General features: G+C 35.4%; 1 protein-coding gene across 7 annotated transcripts; it reads right to left on the bottom strand.

Annotated features, from left to right (window-relative positions):
- Positions 1-641: 641 nt before the first annotated feature.
- LOC128208914 (uncharacterized) lies at positions 642-25,661 on the bottom strand. Of its 7 annotated transcripts, XM_052912666.1 has the most exons (11): positions 17,701-17,764; positions 16,562-16,688; positions 16,157-16,199; positions 8,654-11,810; positions 8,365-8,455; positions 7,768-7,861; positions 6,854-7,062; positions 6,121-6,265; positions 5,431-5,520; positions 4,977-5,108; positions 642-4,611 (listed from the first exon to the last, which is right to left on the bottom strand). In XM_052912666.1, the coding sequence occupies exons 4-11, from the start codon at positions 11,787-11,789 to the stop codon at positions 2,500-2,502; spliced, it is 6,009 nt and encodes a 2,002-aa protein (XP_052768626.1). In that variant the 5' UTR covers positions 11,790-11,810; positions 16,157-16,199; positions 16,562-16,688; positions 17,701-17,764; the 3' UTR covers positions 642-2,499. The 7 variants fall into 7 exon arrangements, with proteins under 7 accessions (XP_052768626.1, XP_052768587.1, XP_052768595.1 ...); XM_052912627.1 differs by lacking the exons at positions 16,157-16,199; positions 16,562-16,688; positions 17,701-17,764 and adding exons at positions 24,111-24,270; positions 25,610-25,661; XM_052912635.1 differs by lacking the exons at positions 16,157-16,199; positions 16,562-16,688 and adding an exon at positions 24,111-24,246 and having other exon boundaries at positions 17,701-17,851.
- Between the last annotated feature and the right edge of the window lie 1,606 nt (positions 25,662-27,267).

Here is a 27,267-nt window from a genome sequence, read left to right as displayed (position 1 = left end):
AAAGCATCTACCATAGCCGCTCGTGTAAGATAGGTTCATCCCGACCCTCGCGCAGAGTGTTTTGCGGAAACTCGGTAAACCTCGTTTCCGCAAAACACCCTGCGCGAGGGTCGGGATGAACCTATCATACACTCTCAGCCATGGAAGATACTTATAGACTAATTACAGCATTATAGTTAGTAATTACATTTAATAGCTACTGCGTCCACAACCCGAATTATAATTTTTATACATGAGCACTATGGCACAAGTTTATACTTTCAATCAGGAGGTTTGTGGGTGAACTTCTGTTTTGTACCATATTGTCAAATACAACTTTCAGTAACTTCCATGCACAAACGTGAATAGCATTGAAATTTATCCACAGAATTGTTACAGCACAGTTTAGCTTTGCCTTCTGGTTACCATTCTGATAAGCTGATGTATAGACAAAACAGGGAAAATAAGTGGTCAGAGATGTGCTTTATATCACCTGTTTAGATGTAAATTAGTTGAGGGGCAATATTAAATTGTTTTTATCCTTGGCCTTAGACACGCCTCAGCGATTTCATTCAGTTCATTGTCCTGTTATTTTTACGTGGTTATTGAATACAGCCCTATTGATTGGTTCTTAAGAACAGCAAATAAATAAAACATGACAGTTCAGTTTAAAGTGTTTATTTTCTAAGGGGAAGAAACCCTTGAATAAGAATGGGTAAAATGACATCACAATAACTTTAAAATAGAGTTAAGACAAAACAAGATTAAAATGTACAATTTCTGCTGGCAGATCATTAAAACTGAATATGAGCTTAACTTTTGCACTAGTTATATATATATACACAATTAAGCTGACAATGTACAACATTTCTTGTATAAAATTTCATTGCAATGTGAAGTTAAAACAAATACTATACAATTATTAGCAACAAAACAAATCAAGAATATATATAAATAAACACTTAAAATAAAGCTAAACATCACACTATAATCTAAAGTATCACCTATCTTCTCCAAGACTCTGAGTTTGCCTTAGTGATTAGCACTAGTTTAATAACAACAGTTCGACAACGTGCTGAATATTAAAACGGGATTAATTTTCCAATTTAGAAGACCACTGAGCATTTCTATTATTTTTAGTCTCACTATTATAGTTACACAGACAATTGAGGCAAATAAATGTCATTTGTGTATTTCAATAGAACACCTTCTGAAACAATAAATGTATTTAAAAGAGATATAAAAAGCTGCGTGTTAACTAAATAAACTAAATAAAACATCTAAGTCCTGTTAACAAATATGTTCAACTAAATATAACAAACAAAATAAACTTAACAGAAAACGAAAACACAATAATCATTATAACATTCTCATTGTGTATTTTTCTTTTGTTACTAACAAATCCTAAAAGCTACTCAAAAGCGAACGCTCGTACAACAAACAATACATTTATCTTTATCCCTAGATAAGTTACACTTTCACTCTTACATATTATCAACAAAAGAACCACATAACAGTTATTCAGCCAGTATTGGAATTAAAGCTGACAGCATAGCACACTATGTTACAAGAACTTTATATATTACAATATTATACATAAGTGGCCCTATAACCATCAATACAATAACGGATCACAGAAAATCTCTAAATATGAGATCAGGCTTTGCTGATATTTCTTGATCTTCAGTACAATAAGAAAGGAATTTACATATAATTTTAACAATACCACACTTGAATATAATTCTAATATTTATGCTTATGATGGAAATAAAGCAAAAAAAGGAGAAATCATGAAAATACACATCAATTTGAGATATTTTTGACAACTGGTGATTGCCAGATTGGTAGCATATGTTTTCAGGCAAATCCTGGAATGAACCATTTTACTAAGTACTTTTGTCAAAATAGCTCAGTATAAAATGAAAACATACCGTTACTTTTAAATATTCTACTGAAACACTTTATTTGAAACTTCTTCAGCTTTATGAGTAATATGCCTCCTAAAGCAATAATTTACATTTTTACAATGGCAAAATGGATGCAGGATGGGTAAAATTTATCAAATTTTTATAATTATACCTAGATGTCTTAAGGTCGCCAGTGATTTGTTAAAAAATATTTCACAATAAAAGGTCTATCAATATGCAAATATTTATTTACAAATAAAGGCTTTTGAAAATGCATTGCCCTGATGGTAAAACATCGATACAAACAAAATGACCAGATACTTTACTGGCTTCAACAACCATGTAAACCATCAACACCAATGATCGTTAACAAAATATTTAAAAATCTCTTGTCTTTAAAGTGTAAGTAAAAATACATGATGTATAAGACTTTAAAACTGTTATAAATCTATGTACTGGTATATATAAATTCCTGAGAGCTAACATGAAGAATAAATAGTGTCAACATATCTATGAAAATATAACAAATATACAAAAACAACAGTTATCAATAAATACACAAATTTAGTGTCAATCTTGCAGAACACATGTACATTGCTGACCCCAGATTACCTCATGCCCACTTCTGGTAGGGGCCGGTGACCATGGGGCAGGGCTCCACCCACCTGGTGGAAGTGACGGCAGAGGTGCTGGTTTCGGCACGGGCAGTGCTGCAGTCCCACATGTAGCGGTATGGGGCCTGGGACTGCTGTACTAGCTGCGCCAGCTCCTCCTCCTCCTTCGCCTCCTCGCTGTTCACCTTCCGCTTCTTCCCACCCTTGAAACTGTCTTCTATCTCTCTCATATCAACATAGCCTCTCTCAAGCTGCATCTTTTCAATGCGCTTCATTTTCAACTGCTCCAGTTTCTTCTCATAGGCATACATTCCATGTCTTTCGGTGTTCAGATTCTTGTGTTGGTAAAACACTAGGGAAATTCTAGTAGGATGGTACCTATTGGGATTTCTTAGGCCAGTGGTGGCGTGCAACTCGCGCTTTGCCACCTCAAAAAGGACGGCTCCGTGACACAATGCAATTGCTACCCCACCCATCTCAGGATCTCGGAAGGCGGCCTCGTTGTACTCCATTTCACACTTGACGACATCTGGATCTATCAAACTGGGCTCCCTTTGTTCTGGTTGTGGACCCAAAGTAGGAGCCAGGTTTTCTCCACATGCTAGTTTCTGTGGATTAAAACTGTGTGGGCCCATGTTGGGCTGCCCTGGACCCATTGAGACTTGTTCACTAAAACCTTGATGGTGAGAAGGAAAGGCAGAAGGATTATGCTGCCCGGTATTTTCTAGCCTTTGAGTATTTGAAAATTCCTGATTCCCTGAATTTTTCTCAGCAAATAAATGATTGAATGGTTGATTTTGTTCCTGATTCTTGTTGAAAGCACTAGATCTGCCATTCTGGTATGCTGCTTCATGATGTGACTGATAAAAATATCCTGATGGAGGTGGATGGTTTTCCTGAGAGTTTGAGCCATTTGTATACGTCAGTGTCCCATTAAAGCCAACATTCTTGCTTCTCATGTCCACAGCCTGGGACAGCATGTCTAGTGGTGACTGGTACGATGATGTAGGATGTTCATTCCCTGATGCATGTTTGTTCAACAAACTGTGTTCATGTAGATTTTGTTCATTATGCAATGCTGGCTGAGATGATTTACTGCTGTTTGAAGAGAAAGATAAATCCAAAGCGCCATTTTCAGTAGGTATCCCTCTAGCTGGAGGCTGGTTACTTTTATGTTCTTTTGTTAAAGAAATAGTTTCAGGAATTGTACCGTGTGAGGATAAATTTTCCACTATATTTCCACTGTCATTAGGCTGATGTATATCACCAATTCTAGCATTACTTCCAAAGCTAGGATGGACAGCTTTATTATTACAATTTTCAACATACTGTCCATTGGCTCTATGATCACCATACATGTTCTCAACCTTCACTGGTTTGTTTAATTGAGGTATACTCTGGTGTTGTCCTTGAGAACTAGCAGCAATGTTAGAATGTAAAGGCACTGCATGTTGTTGATCAAACTTTTGTTGCTCTGAGGTCACTCTGTAGGGGTCAGCCATTCCTCCATTAAGCTGAGCATGGGATGTAAAGGGCAGTTTTGCAGACCTTTGGATGGATGGAGCTGCCTTGTCAATACACTGTGCAAGTATGGAAGGTGGTGGGAACACACCAAAAGCGTAGAAGTAGTCCCAAAACTTGTCGTAGAGAGCATTAAACTGAGTATGCTGGGACATTGCCATAAGATCTTCGTAGGAAACTGGCTTGTCACTCTTGAGATCAAGATCACTTGCTGCATTTTTCACCGGGGTGTTGTCAAGTGATCCAGAGTGGCTGGCCCCAGACTGGTTTGACATCATGTCCATACTTTTCTGTGGTGTGGACTGGGCAGAAGATGAGGAATCCCAGCCATAGATGCCATTCTTGGTCATTCTCTTGCCTGCACCTTTCTTGGCCATCTTGCGTTTCTTACAGGACTCGAGAGGCTGAGCCCGCATCCTGGCCTCCAGGGGGAACTGGTGAAGCACTTCCAGTGAACCATTTTGGATTTTGGCAAACTGGCCCTCAAAGCTGCCCCGCTCGTCTGTAGGGTCTAGAACGTACATTGGCAGCACATGCAGTTGCTCATCGTCTGGCTTAGACAGGCCTCTGTGCTTGGTCAAGGTCACAACCTGTAACATACACATGATGCATTGAAATAACAAAATCAGAAAATATTTTACATTGAATCATGCAGTAAATCTATTGCAACATGAAATACCCATAATTTAAAAGAGAAAGTTATATTTTATTCATTTTGTTGTCATTATCACTTCAACAATAACTTGAAATTGAAGTACAGGAAAGAGTACTTCAATACATAGCTAATGCAATTATAAGACAATCACATCCAATATTTAAATTGATACAAGTACATATATGTTATTACATTTGTTATCAAGAAAAATCTACAATGGAACAGCTGAAGAAGAATGAAGGGAATGACACCTGTATGACTATTATTTAAATTCTACATTAAACTAATCATCCCTCTTACCACAGTACTGCCGTTGTTCATGTTGTGGATGTCTTTATGGGCATGGGCACAGAAGTCGACACAGGCGGTCACACCTGAGAATGGGCCACTGTCTCCCAGGCGACAATCCTGGGCCATCTTGGAAAAGTGGGACTGGAAAAAGCAACAGTACCAGTATTGTAACATTAACCTTAAGACAATATTTACAGTGAAGTGCTAACATGGAGATGTCTTCGTTGCTTTTTGAACATAAGCACAAAAGGGTAAACAACTTAGATTGCATTTTTTGTAAGAGGTCAATACAACAGATTCAGACAGTATTGCTGACTATCAGTTTTAATCAAAATTAATTCAGAAACGGGAACAGATTTAGAAAAAATCCAAAATAAAAAATCATTTCTTCTAGCACCAGCACAATATCAAAGAAAATTTGAGGAGAGAAGAAACAAGCACCATACAGGTGTTGATAGAATACCTGGTTGGCATGGGCGTCGGGGGCACACTGCTTGTAGAGGGGCCCTACTTGGGAGGCCAACTCCTGCAGCTTATCCTCCAACAACTGCTCCTGTAATACAAGGAATAAATTGTACACACTGTTGGTTATATGGAGGTGTTATTGATCATACACAGGCACTATTGAGCATATCAAGGGGCTACTTTCCGACACAGAAAAATAACACCTACTTACAACCACCATGCATTCAAAATAAGATTGTGTACTTTCTCGGTGTTATTAAAACAATATGCAGCTGAGACTGTTCTTTTTAAAGCCTGTGTTAGTTTCTTGAGATAATTTAGGATTATTCATGTAATGCAATTCATTTTTCGCACAAGATGAATTGTTATTATAAATAGCATGAGTTTCATAATAAAGAAAAATGTATTGCGTGGCACTTTAAATGGCATAATATATCACTTCCATTTATGTTTTTGAAGTAAGTGTTTTAACATCAACATCATTCATTCATTTAAATGAGAAATGAAATAAAAAGGAAATCCTAATTTATCAATGTCAAGACATATTTTTCATTTGTCTAGTGCCATCAATTTTTCTACAATAAATGTTAAATTGTTACACTGAATAGATATGAAGAAAATTAAATTCTATTTTTGAGTTTACAAAAGAATCATTTAAGTAAGTCACATGAAAAAACTATTGCCTTACAGCACTTTCATTCTTGAGTCTGAACTTGCGCGCATGTGTACTGCGAGCAAACTTGCAGCCGTTGAAATACATGCTCCAGGAACACCCAAATGAGAATGAGGCTCCACGTTTCATCAAGTCAGCTCCCTGGCATGCACAAGTTTTCCTGTGAAAAAGAAAAAGGAAATTTCATGTGTTGTTTTTACTTATAAAGTTGCTGAATAGGGAGTACATTGCTTCCTTCTATCGATAAAGATAGCAAGATACATTTCTATACAATCAGTTAAAGGACTTTAAACGCATACTTTTGTTTCGTTTAAGTATTGCTATTCAGTAATTGATGTAATTTCCTTTCACCAGATATGAATCATTTTCATTTTTGTCTATCTGCATTCCATTAAATGACATGCCAATTAAGTCATTTTTAAATTATGAATACATCAATACATATGCACACAGACATCATAACTGAGCAGTACAGTCTTAAAAACTATCTCTTCTGTTGCATTCTCTCAGACATATAAATGCTTTTTCTCATTTTGATGATGTATTTTACATGCATATTGATCACTCAGAAAGGATGACAGCACTTTGTAAAAGATTTGATAGTAACATAAGATACATGTCCACAATATGAAGACACTTTTACTATTTCTAAAAGAAATACATGCTGCTTTTTAAGATACTGATTAAGTCATTAGGTAAGCCTATGGCAATCAGGAATAATTGAAACACAAGAGTCTTAGAAGTGTACCTGTCATTTGTGCCACAGCGACGCTCTGTCTCATTGCCATAAGAGGGCAGGGTGGTGCTCAGGTAGTCGTACAAGTGGTCCGCCTGTGTGGCAGGCACCCCCTCCCAGGCCACAAGCCCAATGATGATCCATGCCTTGTCACACACATGTCCAACCCGGTGTCGCACCAGTGCCAGGTACTTCTCCTCCACACTGCCTCGGCGCACAATCTGTAAAACACAATTACAGACTTGGTAATTGATTCAACATTTCAAATATTATACACTAGACCGGTAATTGTTTTTTTCAGCTAGACTTCTTTCAAGATTTCTGCACACTCAATAAATGTGTCAAATATTAAACTGGTTTATTTTTGCTATCTAAAAAAGAACCCTTTTAGTATTATAAGGGAGTATTTTGCAAATATCTGAATTACTTATGGATAACTCATCATATTATGTTAAAACATCAAGTAAGATTTGTTTTCCTTTTATTAACTACCTGTTACCCTACAGGAAGGTAAATTGTGACGAAGCATTAAATAAGAGGATAAGCAAACATTCCATAGTGAAATTCTACACCACAATAATTGTAGTAAATCAGTGTCAATTACGGAAAAGAAACATGCAAGTCTGTTTACTCTATCCGCTATTATCTTTTCTGTTTACCATTCAAACTAACTCTTTAACTCTTTGAAGTCTAAAAGAATATTCTAATCTGTATTGTTATGTTTATTAAAACATTACAATATAACTGAATATAATTGAAACATATACTTCTGTAGCCTCAAGCAAGTTATTAAACAGACCAAAAAGTCAACAACTATCACTAAAAATGCTGACAAAAAAATCCAATATTTGATTTCTGCCTTTATGATATATTAGTCAACATATGAATTTTTTTTTTTTTAACCACACCATTTCATCATTTCTTACCCATTTGGCTATGGGACATCCCTGGGGACTCTTGCCTTCCTTGCCGGAGTATCGCAGCTTCTCAATCCTCACAGCACTCCCATAAACTCCAGTCCTAGGGAGAGAGGTAATAATAATATGACAATAATATTAACGATGATACATGTATAACAAGTGATTCAATTTATTTCCCTAACATAATAATAAGACCTGGTTATTGTTTTTTAACAAATAAATCAGTGATTCAATACAAAGCTAATAAATATAAAAAGGCAAAAACAACAACTGAATTTAACCCAAACATTACTCTGCTATTGCTTCATCAAACATGTCTAACCATGTACAAGGACAAATGAGACAGGAAATTTAAAACACGAAAGGAGACAAATTTGTTTACAATTTATCATTCTTTAAATGTCAGGGCTTTATTTTTAGAATGCAGTCATTATTATATTTCAAATGACTCAACACCATCTAAATGTTTTAAATCTTATGACGAATGTCAGTTTGCATTTTCAAGATTTTCTTATAGCATGCCCTAAAGTGTAACCAATTTCAAGTTTATATCCACCAGACAATATAATGAAACCTCACTGTTGATAGTTCCAGAGATCATACCTGTTTTCTAGTATAACCCTGATGGCCTCCACACTGCGCCCAGAACCAAGGTGGGTGTAGTACGGCCCTTCAACTGCCTCATTGATCATGCCTGAAAATCAAGAAGGAACGGTTAGAACTCCTCAATATTTAGGATTCATATGTTAACAATTGCAAGACATACGTATACGATGTAAATCTGATTCTGAAATTAAGTACAACATACAGATTGGAGATACTGGACTGTGAAGGATACCTCACTTTAAATCATTGCCTTTTTAAGTATTTATGACCAATAGAGGTGACTTACTGTCTGAAGCCAAGCAGGAGCAGCGAGGCACCTCCTCGACAAGGTTTTGTTCCAGGTTCTGGTTGCCACCCGTAACCCGCTCACGAAGATCACTGATCTGTGACGAGATCGCTTCCATCTGGCTCAAATCACATGACTGTGGTGCTTGATTATTGAGTCCACCCTGCACCAGGGGTAAACTTTGTTGCTGTTGACAGGCATGTTGCTTATTATTGGTCTTCTGTGGGCTGCCAAGGTCTATTGAATTTGATCGAAACCTTTTTTCAGACACATCTATATCAGATGCTAGACATTCAAAGCTCCTTGATCTGTGAAATGGCATGGCAGTCAATGGTTTTACTTCTTTCATCTCCATCTCATTTTTGGCTTGATTCTTCACTTCCAGAAATTCATGGCTGATGTTTTCTAGAGCCTTTGGAGAAACTCTGTCTCGACATGCAGTTTTATTTTCTGAACTTAGAACGCTAGATGCAATAGTTGTTTTACCACTGAAATAGGTTTTTGGAAGTGTTAGCTTTTTACTTTTTGTAACTAAATCATGTAATGTAAGAGGTTTAAATCCAAGGTTTTTCATCAATTTCTTTGCAAAGTCATTGTCATCTTTCTGTCTCTGTACATATTTGACATTATTTCTCCACTTCTGTCTCACATTTGGTAATTTTACACCATGCAGTCTGCTCCGCTTCAACAGGGCATTTGAAGACTTTATTCCATACGTAAGATTCTTCTTTGGGAAAACCTGTCCTTGCAGTTTTTCAGATTTAATTACACTGTATTTTGCTGCCTTATTTACATTCTTTTCAGTTTTTATTCCTTTTCTGACTGCATTGAATAAAGTATTTTCTTTTTGGTTTATTTTCAAGAACTGCCTGTATTTGTCAGTCAGATCCATTTTTGACTTTGTTTCAAGTCCACTTGCAAATGTGTCAAACACTCTTTTTTCAGGTTTCTCTGATTTGATTGCACTATTCATGAATTTGTATGGTTTATAAATGGGTTTAATCTCTGCTGTAGGTTCATCTGTAAATTTAAATGGGTCACTAGAGTGAGCTGACTGACCATGCTTGTGACTTGCCATCTGCAAATTTCCTTTCTGCTGTAAGTGTGTTGCCATCTGTTTATTTCCTTTCTGCTGCTGTAAGTGTGTTGCCATCTGCAAATTCCCTTTCTGTTGTAAGTGTGTTGCCATCTGCATATTTTCCTTCAGCTGTAAGTGTTTGTGGTTTGTGCAATGCTCTGAAGACTGAACACCAAGCTGTTCACAGTTTCCACAGCACGGCGATACTCTACCATGATCCTGCTTTATCTGCCTCACTTCATTCACTTGGTGCATCAGCTGCTCATGTTTTGATGGTTGTGGATGGGGTGCTGGCTTTTCACCTGTTTTACAAATCATGGCTTCAATGGAGTAATCCACTACTGACTGGATAGAGCTGCTACCATGTTGAGCGTGGGCATTTCCAGGCTCAAAGGACCTAGAAGAGCTGCTTGTCTGGGGGTTCTCTAACATAACTCCCTTCCTATTCATCCTCATGTCCATCACCTGATTTGAGAGCCTAGCATGTTCATCACTTTGAGGGAACTTGTATGGGTCAATGTCTACTGACTTTCCATTGGCAGGGTAATTTGTTTCTCCATGTGGGGCATGAACAAAAGTTGGATGGTTAGAATGAGCACTGCTTTGTGCCTTCTTCTCCTGTTTGGGAGATTTGCGGGTCTCACAACTGTCCGTTGGTACAGGCTTCTCCTTCTGCTTTATAGCTGCCATAATTTCACAGACTTTGGCATTAACAAGAGCATCAATCTCCGGATTAGGAGCAAATATGCCTCTCCTGTTATCACTTTTGGGTGATTTACATTTGCCATCTGACATTTGAAGAACAGGTCCTGAACTGTCTGGATGGGTTATTTCTGGTAAATTTTTTACCTTCTGTTTCTTTGAAGGCTTGGGCAGACTTTCTTCTTGATGTTCATGCTCATATTGCCTCTTCACATGTGCGTTTTCAGCTCCTTGTGGTTGGAGATTAAGTCCATTCTGATCCATAAATGGTTGAGGCAAACCAAACTGACTCCAGAAGTCTGGAACCTTGCTTTGGCTTGCCTTTGACGGAGGGGGAAGAGATGAATATTGAGGAGCATTCTCCGGTCTCATATCATTTGGCATGCCTAATTTCGATGGAAGCTTTTGAAATATTTCTTCAAAAGGTGGTGCATTATGCTGCCTATGCACGTTGTTTGATATGTTCATAAAAGGCGAGGTCCTATGTCTATTTTCTGAAGCCTGTTGGGGCCTGAGAGTCATATCAGAGACATGAGATTCTGCCAATATCTTCGCTGCCTCCCTACTAGCCATTTCACTTGGAAAGCCTGCTGGTATGGAGTATCTGTCCCTGTCCCTGGGTTCGGAGTAGTAGGAGATCACATTGCTGTGCTGGGGGGCAGCAGATGTCACCACTGGTAGTGAGAGGCTAGTTGAGGTAGACATTTGACCAGGATCCCTGTAGCTCATTGGCTCCCTGCTATGAGTATAGTTCTCTACTGATGAATTCGTATTTGGCATGTACACACTTTTCCACTTGAGAGAAGATGATGAAACATCATTTATTCCTGGAGAAATGTTGAACGTAGAGCTATTGGGTGCAGACTGAATGTTGCTTGAATGATTAAATGAATAGGTGTCAACTTTGCTTGACTCCATATGAGATGATTTAGAAATGCTGAGATCAGAAAATTTATTAGATTCTAGATGGCGCTGATATATACTGTCTAAAGGAGGTGCTTGACTATGTGCATAAATTCCATTAGCAGAGTGAGAGAATGCTCTGTGATCCAAACTTGCACCACTAGCTGCCCTTAGCTCCTTTTCCAATGCATATCCATTCACATCAGGGAGTACGGACTGTAGACCATTCACTGGCAATGAGTTGACAGAGGGCAGGTGCGGGTGCCAGGGGGAGGGCATTCTGTGAGGCAGGTTCCCCAGCCCAGACATTGCCCCCGGGGGTTGTAGGGCTGAGGGTGGAGCTAGGGCAGCCATAGACAGGGAGGGCTGGAACCCTGGCACTCCCTGCTGGTACACATCATGGCCAGAGAACCCTGCCCAGCCCGGAATGTATGGTGGGGCCGCACCCTGCATGCTTCCCTGAGATGAAACGTTCTGAAAATAGAAAGAATGTTGATATGCAATTTAATATGAATATATCTTTCATAAGTACCAGTGCTGGCCAGCCAGTATTAGCATGCTGCTTATGACAATGATGCCAACAACGACAGACCAAAATGCATCTCATTAACATCCAAAATCAGACAAGAAAAAAGGAAGCATTTAAAATCATTACAGTAGATAAAGATTCACAAACATCCTTGTCTTCTGCATATTAATTCTTCTAAGTATTAAAATCGATACAACACTACCTGTCAATTTCATCTATTTCATCTAATAAGTTACATCAATGTTAAAACACTCATAGAGAAGAGTCCATTCTCCATTAATTAATTAGCAATTAATATCTTTTTAACTTGTAATTACCAGCAGCATAGGTTTGAAAATGAATAATGAATCATGAAATCCGTCTTAAATCAACAACAGAAGTATCCCAGCATCAATATTACAGCATTTATATACAACAGAAACCTTATAAACACTTTATTAAATCCGATGAAAACAGGCAACTAAGTATTAAATCATCACTTTAAAGTAGCAATCAAAGTAGGACACCAATAACACATCTGGATGAACGTGATTAAGGTTGCGTCACCACATACCAAATCACACAAGAGGGATATAATCCAACAAGACGGCAGGTTGCACTTTTACACTCAATAGCAGTGGGAGGACACCACTCACAGATGACCTTGAATTCAACATCGTGTTAAAACCCCACTTTACATCCCTAAAGTGCAAGTATTTAAACGCCTCCAAATTTCATTTCCATTAAAAATATACTTACAGGTATTGAAAGAAATTTACCATCCCATAAAAAAGTTATGAGAGACTTTATACCATAGCCCTAATTTGATATTCATTACCAGTGTAAAAAGATACCAGGAGGAGCATATTTTTTTTCAATATTTCAGTGACTGATGAAACAAATGGTGTTCATGTTATCAGTAAACACTATAGAATATAAATAACAGCAATAAAGACCTTATCCACTGGCTAAAAGGTATTACTGAAGAGTATTCAGTGGAGGTTTTCCATTACGAATATAAATCCTTCACATGACACAAGATATTCAGTGACTTAATATTTTAATGCTGCAAGGTTGTGAACATAGAAAATTAATGTCAACATGAAAACTATTTCAAGTGTATGAGTCTGCAATCCTCATAAAATGCTTTAATTTCCCACATTGTAACATAAATTATTATTCAACAAATTTTGAAAATTAATTTCCGCACTTGAGAGAGATTGTAAGCAGTGTGAAGTGTGAGCTGTAGACAGCAAACTATGGTGAAAAATGTCATGCATGCAAGCCAGAAGCCATCAAGACCCACTCGAGTGTCTGCCAACTCTAAAACACTACCTGGCAGCTCCTTGCTGTATTTAAACCTAGACAATTGTTAAAGAAGACAATTATTTGAAAACATAAATATTAAGTTTTCCCTTCAAAACCATTTAAAGGGTTTAAGGTGAGCCACAGTGGATCATTGACTTTATAACCATCAAAATTGATAAAAAAGGTATCCTATAAATAGTGAAATGGGCAAGAAATTCGGTTAAAGGGCATGTACTAGAGTATCTTGTGCTATCCATAAACTGTAATATAGCTAGTTTAAAAATAGTTATCACTGACTAACCTCCTTTTTGAAATGTTATACAAAACTCTCGCATTTGTATGTATAGTGTATCAAGGGCTGATCACGAAACTGTTCCATTAGAAAACCACTTTTTTAATATGTTAGGTATCTATTTCGATTTTGAGTTATTTCCAGGCCTTGCTAAATTTAGACTTTAACTTACATTCCAGCCAATGAAATCGTGTTTCAACCTTCAATAATTATCCCACATAATCTTTAAAAATTGCAGCCTAAAACTAAACAGACATGATGTCATGATTTGGTTCATGACAGGTGAAAACATGTTTCAATCTAAGACAGTTAGAACATATAATGAAAAATCTTAATAAATGAAAAGGGCTCACTGCTTCGCTAAAATTTAATAGGTTGTGCTCACTTAGGCCAATAAATCACCAGACAATCCCAATCAGGGTGCAGTGGGACATGTGCGCCCCTATGAGAAATTCCCTAAACAATTCTAAAAGCCAGTCAAAACATCCTCAAGCTGTATCATGCATGTGCAATGCATCACATCATTATCTCCGACCCCAGACGTAATCTGTGCACCAACTCCTCCCAAATGCAGCGCGCAATTATTCAATTATTCTGTTCCCTAGCCAGCAGGCACTAGGGGAACCCCTAAATGACTTTGTGAATAAATAAACTTACTGCAATAAAATGCAAATTGAAAATCACATCTTATTAATGGTACAAAGGTTGTGGGAAAGCTAGTCCCAGACTAAACTTTGATAAAGCTTTCTGCTTTGAGCTACTTCGTAATGATAACCTGCAAGAGTCGTGAAAAATTGCTTTTATTTTTTCTCCATAAAGCTGGAATTAAAGTGTCTATCGGCCTTTTCAACCAGATAAATGTAACATAACATGATCGCAACTAAAGAAAGAGTGTGGAGATGAAATGCAGTCATTAGAAAAGAGTATCTAGTTGCCCTGTGATATATTTCACGTAAACAACTTTGTTACCCCATTATACCTTCTAATTCACTGCTGTCTGCAGCATGTGAGGTCAAATCCGTCCATTTGACACTTGAACAATCAAACATTCTGCTACCATGACCGTTTTCATTTTCTATTAATTTTCCAACAACCAAAAATGAGAGTTTTATTATGATTATATAATCATGTTAAGTGCCAATTGGGAGAAAAATCCAAGTGTGCATTCTTCCCTTTATTCCTTTTATTCCAGTATTCAATTTTGAAAAACTGCTTCTTTATTCTCATGTTCTCCCAGAAGTCTGAACACACATCCAATATTTACATTTAATATCTTTTGATTATGACATTTTAAATACCACACTTAAACTTCAACTTCTCTTTTCATGAAGATGTTCATATTTATTTAATCTTTTTCGCTTTTTCATTTCTCGTTCACCTCAACAATACAATGATTTCTTTATGGCTAATAATCAAATGCGTCTCAAAGATGACCTTGAATAACATTTTAAACGAACACTTTTATTACATCTAAGGTTTTTATTGTTGTCTTTTTTATTTATATAATTTACAACAAAAAAAAGGCTTCCGTGAAGATTGAAAATAATTAACATGCTTAATCACCATTCCATTTCGCGTTACTAAATCATATATCATATTAGCTTAATCAAAAACGCAAGGGGAAATTGAATGAACGATTTCATATCTTTAAAAACGTCATTTTTCAATACGCAGACATTTCACGATTAAAATAAAAAATCAGTTTTTAATTTCTTATTCCATTAATCCTCCCATCTTAATTGTAATCAATTGATTACAAACAATTAAATGGTCAGATTCCAAAGCAAGATATTCTACAAGCCAAAGTCATACTTAACGGCCATGCAGTATAGGAGAGTAACCAAGATAACGATCTGGCAATACGGCAAGCTATACAAAGCTTGCGCTAAATTTAGAATTGGGTATTTCCAATGGTGCATTCGTAGTAAAAGCGTAACAAAGCCATTCTATATGAGAAGTGTATGGTATGCTAGGTATATAAGCTAAACGCGCTCTCTTTGATTCTGATATTGGTAATCGACAATACGCAAGATATCCAAACATTTTTAAAGCGATTAATATCCGTGCAGTGAAGCTTAACCAGATTAATGTTACGCTCAAAATAAAGAATATATACCATTCATGTACGTGACATTAAAATGTTGCACGCTTTCAGATAATAACAGATATCATAATCTGGATAAACGTTCTTTCAACCTTATGAATTAAGAATGACAAATAATCTATGAAGGATCTAAAACTAAACGATAGTACAAAAATCTAAATCAATTTGCTGATTGGTAATAGATGAAAATGAATTATTGATGAAATATCAACTCTTGCTTTGAAGTGTAAATATTACATGATTCATGAAGATCATTTACTAATCAATATGTTAATTTATTCACAAGTTGATTCAGCCATATTTACCCCTCATTCAGCTAGTAAAACTAGGCCATGCCACTACAGTATCACAAGCATGAAAAGACTGGGAAACGCATACATACCAGTACCTACAGATAGCAAGAAATTCCCAGGAGGTTAAAACTGTAAACAGTAGCTAATCCAGCGATCATAAACAGCCAACACAAAACATTCAGTGAATTAAACTATCAGCTATTTACTATGCACACCACTATGGTATAAATACATGGCCTAAATATAAACTAAGCACATGTACAAACCTGCTATTAGTATTCATACATTCAACCACAATATACTGTAAACATATACCTGTATTGATTGTAGTGAATTCCTAGTCACATGTCCAAATTCTCTGTGTAACAAAGGTATTTCTTTTATCTTCCTCTGGAAGATCAGTAAATATACACATCCATGCTCGAGTAAAGTCAGACACTAACCAACATTGGAGATAAGTCATCCAAAGCAAAGAGTTTAACCATACAATACACAGCTGGATTTGTACAACAATACACAATCTGCTAATATAAAATCCAATTTTCTTCAAGCCAGATGACCCAGTGGCTAGCTTTGCTAGTTCAACAAACAATGGCAAAGCCTTATTGATTGATACTCCATGAGAAGTAGAGAATGGAGTCCAATAGCCAGTCAATATTGCTATTATTGCTCCTTTCTCAAAACCTGTCTCCCCTGGCTGTAAAATGCAAATAAACTCACTGTAAATGTTGTATTGGTGACTCAGACTAGTCCATTTGCAGTAGAAGGTAAAGCAAGATAAATTGGTGTACGTGAATCAAGTCAGCCACAACTGTACCACTGTCTGGATAACATTGAACTACAAATACTTGAAACATGGAGTTAATAAACCAGTGATAAAGATGGCAAATACAAGATAAAGTTGGAACATTAAAAGTTTCAGATAAATTAGATAACAGCAGTTTTTCCTGTATTGCCCAAGGCTTCATTTGCATTGACAATGTACAAGTTAATTAGTGACTGTATAGTTATAGCATCCTGTCCAATATTGGGAGCTAATTATCTATTATTCAATTATGAGGCTGTGAAAAAAGGGCTCATTTTAAATATTGAATGTGGGTGTTGACCCTGTGACCTAGCTGGGACAAAGATTCAGGGACTGACCAGTGGTCAATGGCCTGTGTCTCCTGACTGGACAGTTGAGATTTTAGATAACTTTTCAATCATAGTAAAAAGAAAACTTCTCAATTTCTTAAATAAATACTGTTGTTAGTATTATTTGTTGTTTTTTAATTCAGCATATATTTTTGTTCATTCTGAAATAAAAACTAGTTTAACAAATTATGAAAAAGAGATATTGACCCTGCTCAAGTACATTTTTTGAGGAAAGTAAATTAAACAAACAGTTAAGGTAAAACAAAGGTGGGCCTTTAATTGTTTCTTTAGATATACAAACAGAAGTTTAATTTCCTTCCAAATGTTTCTATAAATGTTAATTTACTCATGCTCATGTGTATAAAAGCAGAATTCATATTAGTCAGAATCTATACAAATCATATGAAGCTTTCATAAGTCCACAAGCCCAAACATAGTTTTACAGTGTGTTTTTACCTTCAGGCAGTGTATATCAATTGCTGTTAAAGTAACTTATTCTTTATTCTATGACAATAATTCATGTACTTTTGCTTAACATCATAAAGACAAGTTAATACACTAGTATTTAGCACATTTCATATATAAATATGATATTTATAAAAGCATGTAAGACTTGAATATCATGAATACAAAATTGAGGGACTTAGTTACAAAATGTTACTACAAATTTGACATGAAATGATAGAATCATTAAAAAATTTTGTAATATTACATATTGTAAATACCGGAGACAGTGATGCAACAAGTAGGCAGCCACAGACAAGCCGGGCAGGAGATAACATTTCGCTAGCTCAGCAGACTAGACTCTCTGTGGAGTACGCCAGTGTTTACAAACATCACCCGCATGACCTCTCTTCCCGCCCTGATATTGGTAATCTACCAAGCGAGTAGATGAATATTCATCAAGAATACACTTTTTAAGTTTCGATTGTATACATACTGATTCATTTATCATTAGAATATTGATTAATCTTTCATAATCATTATTTAGATGAATCAAAACAATCCTTCATTGATGCAGTTAATGTGTTGTTGTTTTCAATCTTTAAACCAATACAGGCTATTTTAGCTCATAGACAGATCATTTCATATTTTTATTCTTCAGTATAAACTGACAACTTGAATGAATCACCAAATCTTGGGACTAGCATTCATTATTACTCTCACTTTTTCTGTGGCCGAAAGATGGTGTCCTTAACAGTGATTTTTATTGGTGCAATTTACTGACTTTAAAAGGCTGTTTCCCCTTGAGAAAAATGTCCATTTTCCCCAAAAATTATATTTTTTCCCCAATTTGATAAATGCAGACTAAATGAATAAAAAAAGCAACAAATTTCTCATTAAAAATAAACAAATTCTTGACAAGACAAACTCTTTCAAAGCATAATGTATGTATGAAAAAAGTGAAAAATGTATATATACTTTTTTCCGAATTTTCAACTCGGGAATATACGATTAACATAATAAAAAAAATCCCTGCCTTAAATTAGCTCTTGTGCTCTACATCATACTTTTACCAATGAAAAACTGTGAATTGTATTAAAGAAGCTAAAACTGTTGCAACAGCATCTCATATAATAACAATGAATGAACATATTTAGAAATTACTCATCATTGACGATATTTAGGTTTATAGGTAAATGCCAGATAAAAGATCAATTTTGAATAAATAATTGCAATGCTCTAATGTAATTTTCAATATTTAGCGAATACACCCACACAGTGATATTGGGGACTGAAAATCAGACAAAAACGTTAATCAATGATCAATGATCAGAACTAATGGGAGTAATTATATAATAAAAAACTGAAGATAGATACGAAAGATGTGAAAATTGTTGCTGAATGATGTTCATGAATTATAGGAAATGACATTCTGCCATTAGAAGTATCACCTTTGCTTATAAAAATAATAATTATTTATAAACAAACTCATTATTATGAGCCATGATGTGTTAAAATTGTTGATTTTGGGAAAATCCACATTGAAATTTCATCTTGTGCATTTCATATATAAACATTTCTAATACACAGCTTTTCACCTTAGCAGAGGTTGAAAATCGACTACTTTCTAATTGAAAAGTTTATTTTTTTCGCAAATTTTAAGGCATTTATCTTTTATCTGCATTTTAAGACAAAACAATAATTTGTTAGAAGGGAGATAACCAACAACATGGCCAAAAATCGCTCATTTGAGTTGCATAGCTCTACACATCAACATTTGTGCCGTAAATTGATGCTCTTGCATTCAGTAAAATTTGTCGCGAAAACACATTTTTGGAGTGTTTTTTACTAACGTAATGACACAAAATAATTTGGAGTTTTCAGTTGACATTTTATAGTTTCTTAGAACAATTAGCAAGTTAAAATCATGTTGTCACTTTTTTCTGCTTTTTTTTTAAATAATTTTTTTGCTTTTTGAAATTCCATCATTTAAAGTGCATAAAAATTACAATTAAATATTTTAAATTGGCACATTGTTGTGCTGGACTTGTTTTTTTTGTGCGGAGTAAGAACGATTTATCTTGCATACTAGACATGAGTTTCCGGTCATGTGACCAGTGCTGGAAAAACCCGTCTTACACCTACCATGTAAGATGAGTTACACGCAACAACGCGTCATTTATTTCTTTTATTGTTTGGTTTATGAAAAGTATATTATGCCATCTCAATAAAGCACAATCAAATATATAAGTATGCATAGCTTTTAATTAAAATTGAACATAAATAATTGTGAAAACGCGATTTTTAGAGGAAGTATTTGTTATCAATAGTGATTTAAAATCACTGCATTTTATGATGTCAGTAAAAAACTTCACACACACTTTTTGGTGAAATGTGCATTTTTTTCTATGTCAACTTTCCACAAATTGATAATTTTAGATATATGCAAGAAAAAATATCAATCATGTTTTTCTGGTCTGGTTTTAAAATCCGACCCTATGGCATGCTGCGTGGCCCGTATCTGGGCAAGCCTCCGGTCGGAATTTTCGATCCGTACCTGAAACACTTGATAGATACATATATTCCAGCTCTGGTCACTTGTCTAGTTTGCAAGAAAATATGTTTAAAAGCTATTTCTTTCTAAATCAATAAAAAACAAGAGCTGTCACAGTATGTGACGAATGCCCCTGATTGTGACATTGACCTATGAACAAGGTCAGTACATGAAAAGTTGATCTTGCCTTTACATGTCAAATACATATGGCAAGTTATTTTAAATTGCCTCTAAACAAAAAATAACACCCATACTTGACAACCGACACTGTTATGTCCTTATATATGCAGCATTCCATTGTGAATAAACACCCAAGTGTGACCCTGACCTTAGAGATAGGGACACGGGTCTGTCATGCGACACATCGTCTTGGTATGTGGAACATATGTGGCAATTTATTTTAAAATCTGTCCATACAAGGGAAAGTTACAGCCCGGACAAAACAACCTATACTTTATGTCCTTATATGCAGCACTCCGTTGTGAATAAACACCTTAGTGTGACCTTGACCTTAGAGGTAGGGACACAGCTCTTGCACGCGACACGTCGTCTTGGTATGTGCAACACATGTGGCAAGTTATTTTAAAATCTGTCCATACAAGGGAAAGTTACAGCCCGGACAAAACAACTTATAATCTATGTCCTTATAATGCAGCACTCCGTTGTGAATAAACTCTAAGTGTGACCTTGACCTTAGAGGTAGGGACACGGTTCTTGCAGGCGACACGTCGTCTTGGTATGTGGAACACATGTGGCAAGTTATTTTAAAATCTGTCCATACAAGGGAAAGTGACAGCCCGGACACGACAACCTATACTCTATGTCCTAAATGCAGCACTCCATTGTGAATAAACTCTAAGTGTGACCTTGACCTTAGAGGTAGAGGCATGGTTCTTGCAGGCGACACATCGTCTTGGTATGTGGAACACATGTGGCAAGTTATTTTAAAATCTGTCCATACAAGGGAAAGTTACAGCCCTGACACGAGTTATTGAGCCGGACACATGGACGGACGGACGGACGGTGCGATTTTAATATGCCCACCTTCGGGGGCATAAAAAAAAAGAAACACATTCTAATGAGATAGGGAAGAAATGTTTAAAGTAAAACCAGTGAAAAGATAAGGAAATTTTATGCATGCATTAACAAAATTTAAACTTTCTGATTCTGTAATAAGACCTGGTAGGTGAATTTCAGGAAAATTGATCATAAAGTAACAGTTAGATGACATGAAGAAACATTCTAATGATTAACAATGGGCAGAGTGAGTGTATCAAAAGTGCCCTTCTTAATCATTAAAATATTACTACAGGTTATCTAACAGTCTTAGAATACATCCTCATTCGCTGAAAAATTGTCAACACAATATATGACACAGGGAGTGTGTATTGGATGAGTGGCAGTAGGTGGACCTTTAAGGCCAAATAAAAAAAATGTCTTGTTTCTGGTCACATGCCTCAAAAAAAACAGGGTCGGTAGGTAGGTGTTTTTTTGTTGTTTTTTTTTATTCAAACCTTTGGAATGAAATAGTATAGCGTTTGAAAAATGATGAAACATTGTCTGCCAATACAACATCATCAAATATGGCTTAAAGGAAACTGGACACAAGTTTATAACCATATTTATGTATTTATTAGTTTAACAGAACAACAACAGCACTATTACATGACAAGAAGCAAGAAGTCCAAGACTAGAATTTGTTTTATATCTGGAGCTCTTTTTATCTAAATGACCACAGTTCCTACTTTATTTATTAAAAGCAAACTGATCAAATAACCCAGATAAGAGATCGCCCCTTCATTCTTCTATCTGCTTTAATTATAGTATCGGGCACCTAACTAAGTGTAATGTCAATGGTTCTTCATACAGAAAATTAATTTTAATCCTTTAAAACATTAAAAACGCAGGTCCAAAAATGAAACGTTTTAATATGACGTTCGGTATTTGAGAGAGACGAAGTATTTAAATCCATTCACTCAGCATAATGATTCACGCTTCGTCGGCATTATTTTGCCTTAATTCGTCCGATTCAAATAAACCTTGTATATGTGTATAGATAGTCTTTTGAATTACGAAAATGTCGGTGCCAAAACTGTCATTCTCGGTCGAGGCATTATTTGTTTTACGATGGCCCTTTTACGATATCTAAACAACCATACAACTTACCGAACATTTAGCTTCAAGTCGGACATTTTCTCGCTCGCCATGTAAATCGATGAAAAGACTTTTTATTGTTGTTTGCGAATGGGCAACTTTAATGACACTACAACCGTCGAAGTGCGAACATTTGTCTATTTTTATGGCTATCAAATGCGTAACAGACGTCGTCTGCGCAGGGCCAGCCATCTTCGACACGGCCGTATAAAAAACACGTCACGAATATAATATTACTGTCGGATAGCGCGGTTTACTCTTCGGCGCCGGGACCGGGAATCCCGGCTCACTTTACGCTAATTATAAAAAAACGGTCTTTACGCTATAAAAAAAAAAACGGTCGGGGGGTAAAAAGTAAGGTCGGTCGGGTGACCAGAAACAAGACATTTTTTTTATTTGGCCTAAACACCCTTTGAAATTCTTATTGATTAAGCCTAGTACTAAATGATTGCCTATCTGCAATTTTATTGGCTGAAGTGTAGGTTGTATTCTAATTTTGATGTCACAGCCAAATATATGAATCAAATCAATCATGTATTCCAATAACCAAAATAGAGTGTACAAAATATTTAGCTTTACTGCCCTCTAATTAACAGGGATAATTCTAGTGAGCAATTTCCGCGATTTCTCGAATAAAAATCGCTCAAATCGCATCCAAATCATATAAATGCGAGATATTCTCGCGCTTGATCGCAGTTTGTGTATTTTGTGTCTTTTCCCTTTTGTTGTTTTACAAAATAAAGCATCGTAATCACTGATGGCTTTTTGTTTATATTAATTGAATTACGGACCAATTGCCTCCATACATTGAACACATTTGTGTTATCGAATGTTTTAATCGATATCGTCCACGCACTTGTTTTCAAGCGTTTTTGCGACCCGGAATACTTTTATTTACACGGGTTACCACTGCATTTTAAAGGCATCTACAATATCGGAAGCGTCAAAGTGTCAAATCAGAAAACGTTGTTTGCATTCCTTGAAAAAAGTCTCTGGACAAAAATAAAATACCAGCTTCAGATGAAAACAAAAATGGAAAGCCTTCATCTCCCCCCAAAAAAGTCAATGCAAGTAAAAAAAGTCAATGCACCTATCAGCTAAAATGGCTAAATCTTTTTTTTTGCTCAAGTATGATGAGTATGAATGTTCATGATGTCGGAACTGTTAACAAGTGTTTTCTTTTAGTCAAACAAATGCATATATCATATCTATATATTGTAAATTTGTAAATATACCGTATTGATATTTATGAATAAAGTTACTGTTATGCATTAATTTTTCACTGCGTTATCCATGTATTATAAAAATCTCACTGAAATTTAAATTCTCTTACCAATTTTGGACAAATGGGAGCAATTCTCTCATTGAAAATCTTACATAGAATTATCCCTGAATTAATTCTATTAACAAAACTTTTTTTTCCAATATAACACTTCATGTTTCAAAAAATATAAATGCAAAACACAACCTCAAATGTCTCGAAAAGTAAATGACAGATGATGGAATAATTCTGTCACACATTTTTGTGAGTGTATTCTGTCAATAAAATTTCGCAATGTGGCAATTCGTAAGCAGTGCTTAAGAGCCATCATAGTCTATTATGATTTATACAAAATTAATCTTAAATGAGATTCTTATAGTTTCCACGCCATTTCCTACAAGGAATGGTGCCATCGTAATTCTTCGGCCAACTGATAAATTCATTGTTTTGGTCACGGAAATAGGGTCTTACCCATGAGTGTACAGTACATGACTCAGGGTTCCCACTGGCAGATACAATACAGATACAATATATTACCATAGCTGTTTGTCAAATGGGTTCTTAGGCAAATAATTGCACATTATAAATCAGAATGTGGTATACATGATTAACATAGTCCTTCAGTGTGTGTTATGTAATTTGAATAACAGTTACTGAAAGTTCACCTGATGTTGACAGTTTGAATACACAATTGCAGTATTCAAACAATAAATTCTATCTACCTCTATATCTCCTGGGTGCTTCCAGGTTCTATCATCTCCAGAGAAAGTTCTCTGAATACATTTTGAATTTTCAGCACGTCGGGCATGGAGGGATGTTCGTACTGCTGCCACCAGTTTATTGAGCTCCTCCAGAGTATCTGGTTTCATCTCAGGGATGGCACTGCAAAACAATTAGAAATCATGTAATACAATAACATAAACCTAAACACAAAATCATTGCTTGTCTTTGTCAATACTGTGACCAGGTAAAAATCTTTGCTTTCCTGCTGGACAACATCTACCAGATATCAAGATAACAGCACTGCAAGTGGATCCCAAAGCTTGTCTGTTGTTTTCTTTTCAATTGAAACAGAACATACCTTGATAATTATGAAATCTAGAATTGTTGGCATTGTTTTATATGGGGATACCAATTTAGTCACTGGAAACATGTGTATACTTATTTGAATATCTGGAACGGCTAAATAAGCTATAGGCAAAGTTACATTTTTTGCATGACTATCAAGGGGCACAACTCAGAAATGACTTAAGCAATTGTTATGGCCTTGTTACACATGTGATGACATTGTACAAAATTTACTATGAATATCTTGAATATTTTTTTACATTTACTACCAAAGTTAAACTTTTTGCAAGTCAACAATGATGTTAAAGCTGCACTCTTACAGATTGAACGTTTTGACAACTTTTTTACATTTTGTCTTGGAACAAGCCAATTTTTGCAGAAATGCATGGAAACCAGTTTTATAAGACTGATGACAAAAAATCGATATCTATATATTTTAATTTAAAAAATTGATGTTTTATGCATTTTTCTTAAACCGTTCATAAAGGTTGAAGCCATAAAATTAATTTTCGAAATATGAAAATCTGCGATCTGATCTTTTGTCAGCAATCTTTTATTATATGTTTGCAGATATTTATGCAAAAATTTGCTCTTTCCAAGATAAAAAATAAAAAAGTTGTCAAAACGGTATGTCTGTGAGAGTGCAGCTTTAATGAGAACTTTACTTGTTTTCTTCGAAGAAATTTGAGGTTTTTTTATTTAAAAAATTAAACATTGAATGGTAAATTTTTCAAAAACCTTTTATACTAGTCCAAGCCTCTCAGACGCATCACTCATAATACTCCTCTCAGTTAAAGACTGAATCTTTCAAGTTTTTGAAACTAGACCCATTCAGGGCTTATTTCTTGTTGCTTGTAATTTTTATGACAGCATATTTCTAATCAAAATTATTTTTATTTAAAAACTACTGTAATCTAGGCAAGTAATTTTTTTTTTAAAAATGCAAAAACTCAGTACAGTAGTTGCATTTTGTTTACAAGTCAGTAATAGTTGTCTGTAACCGTCTGCACTGTAACCTTTAGCAGACGTGCATAATGTTTATACTAACGGTATGTTTACAGAATATTCCACGCCATTGTATCTTATTCAAAGAGTAAGCACTTTTTTTTTCAAAAATGCAAGTTTTTTATCTATAGTTCATGCAATAGCATACCAGTTTCTTGTTCCATATTTCTTCGCTTCCGTGCCTTATCACGTGATTTACGGTCCCTAGACTTACCGAATACGATTATTTACCGAAAGACGGATAAAATTACCGAAAGACGCATGAAAGTTACCGAAAGACGCCTTCTAATGCATTTATTTTATTGTTTTTATATTAATATTATACAAATACATTACCACACCAAATTTTAGAGAAAAATATTAAAATATAATGATGTAATAGGCAGTTGAAATTTTCGGCTCTGTGACACGTGTTGAGTAAATGCAATACAGTAATAATTACGCATTAAAGGACCGCATTGACAAGACCTTCATGCTTTGTAAAATGCACGTGACAGTTACTTGTTACAAACAACTGTCCGTCAATCGCCGCTGCACTGGTGATCCCCCAATTTTCTTAGGCCCCATGTTCATACACGACCACAGTGATTTTGAAACATATAGTCACTTTTCCCATCACCTGAAGCTCAAGTTAGGAGTCAGTTCCGACAAATTGGTCATTGGAACTGACGATGAAAAGGCCTTGGTCAAGGCTATTGAATCTAGTTTCCCAGATGCTACCCATGTCCTTTGCACTAGACATTTAAAAGAAAATTTAAGCGCCCACGTACGTCAGAAGACTCAGACTAGTCCAAATCCATTGCAGACACTGGAAATGCTGGCTATTATTTCTAATGCACCATGCTAAACCATAAAAAATAAAGTATTTTAACTTTAACTGTTTGATTTCAACGATGAAGATATCTACATAGTTTATAATAAATATTGCACATAATAATGAAACATAATTCAATTCGGGCAACATTTTTGCCATGCACATATGAACTTAGGTAACAACAACTTTTTTTTCTTCATAATCATGGTCATATATACGCATGGTGCATTCAAAGGTAATTATTAATATATTCTTATAACTCAATCTCAATTTTATTGTCTTTGTCAATGATTTAAATACATATTGTAAGTTAATCATTTTATTTTGTATTTGCAGCGTTCAATATTTCATGTAATTTTATTATGTGTATGACTTATGTTTTATGCAGCCTTCCATGTTCGATGTTAATCAAATGTATATGTCATGTATGTAGAGAAATGATGAAAAATAAAATAAAAATTTAGTATCAAGTTAACTGTATATATTTGTCATGTTCTTACTTCACCTTAAACATATCAATAAATCGGTTGAGAACAGGAGAATACTCTTATTGGCTAAATAAAGGAAATTCTTTTGTCAAAAAACTCATTATTTCTAGATATTATTTTCTATTTTTTGGCTACAATGTGTAAAATCATCAAATATATATGAATATTAAAAATAAATACAATAGTAAGCGTCTTTTGGTAAATTTCTATCATGTTTACTTCAGTTTAACCATATCCATAAATCGTATTTCGGTTGACGACGGGAGATAACTCTATTTGACTAAAAAAGGGAATTCTTTTGTCAATAAAGTCATTATTTCTAAATATATTTTTTTTATAATTTTTGGCTACATCATTATATATACAAGATTATTTAAAAATAAATGCATTAGAAGGCGTCTTTCGGTAACTTTCATGCGTTTCGGTAATTTTATCCGTCTTTCGGTAAATAATCGTATTTCGGTAAGTCTAGGGACCCCGTGATTAACAGCAAGTGTAATGTCC

Source organism: Mya arenaria, chromosome 2, assembly GCF_026914265.1.
Source record: "Mya arenaria isolate MELC-2E11 chromosome 2, ASM2691426v1".
Classification (NCBI taxonomy): domain Eukaryota; kingdom Metazoa; phylum Mollusca; class Bivalvia; order Myida; family Myidae; genus Mya; species Mya arenaria.
This window is presented reverse-complemented; position numbering and strand designations above follow the sequence as displayed.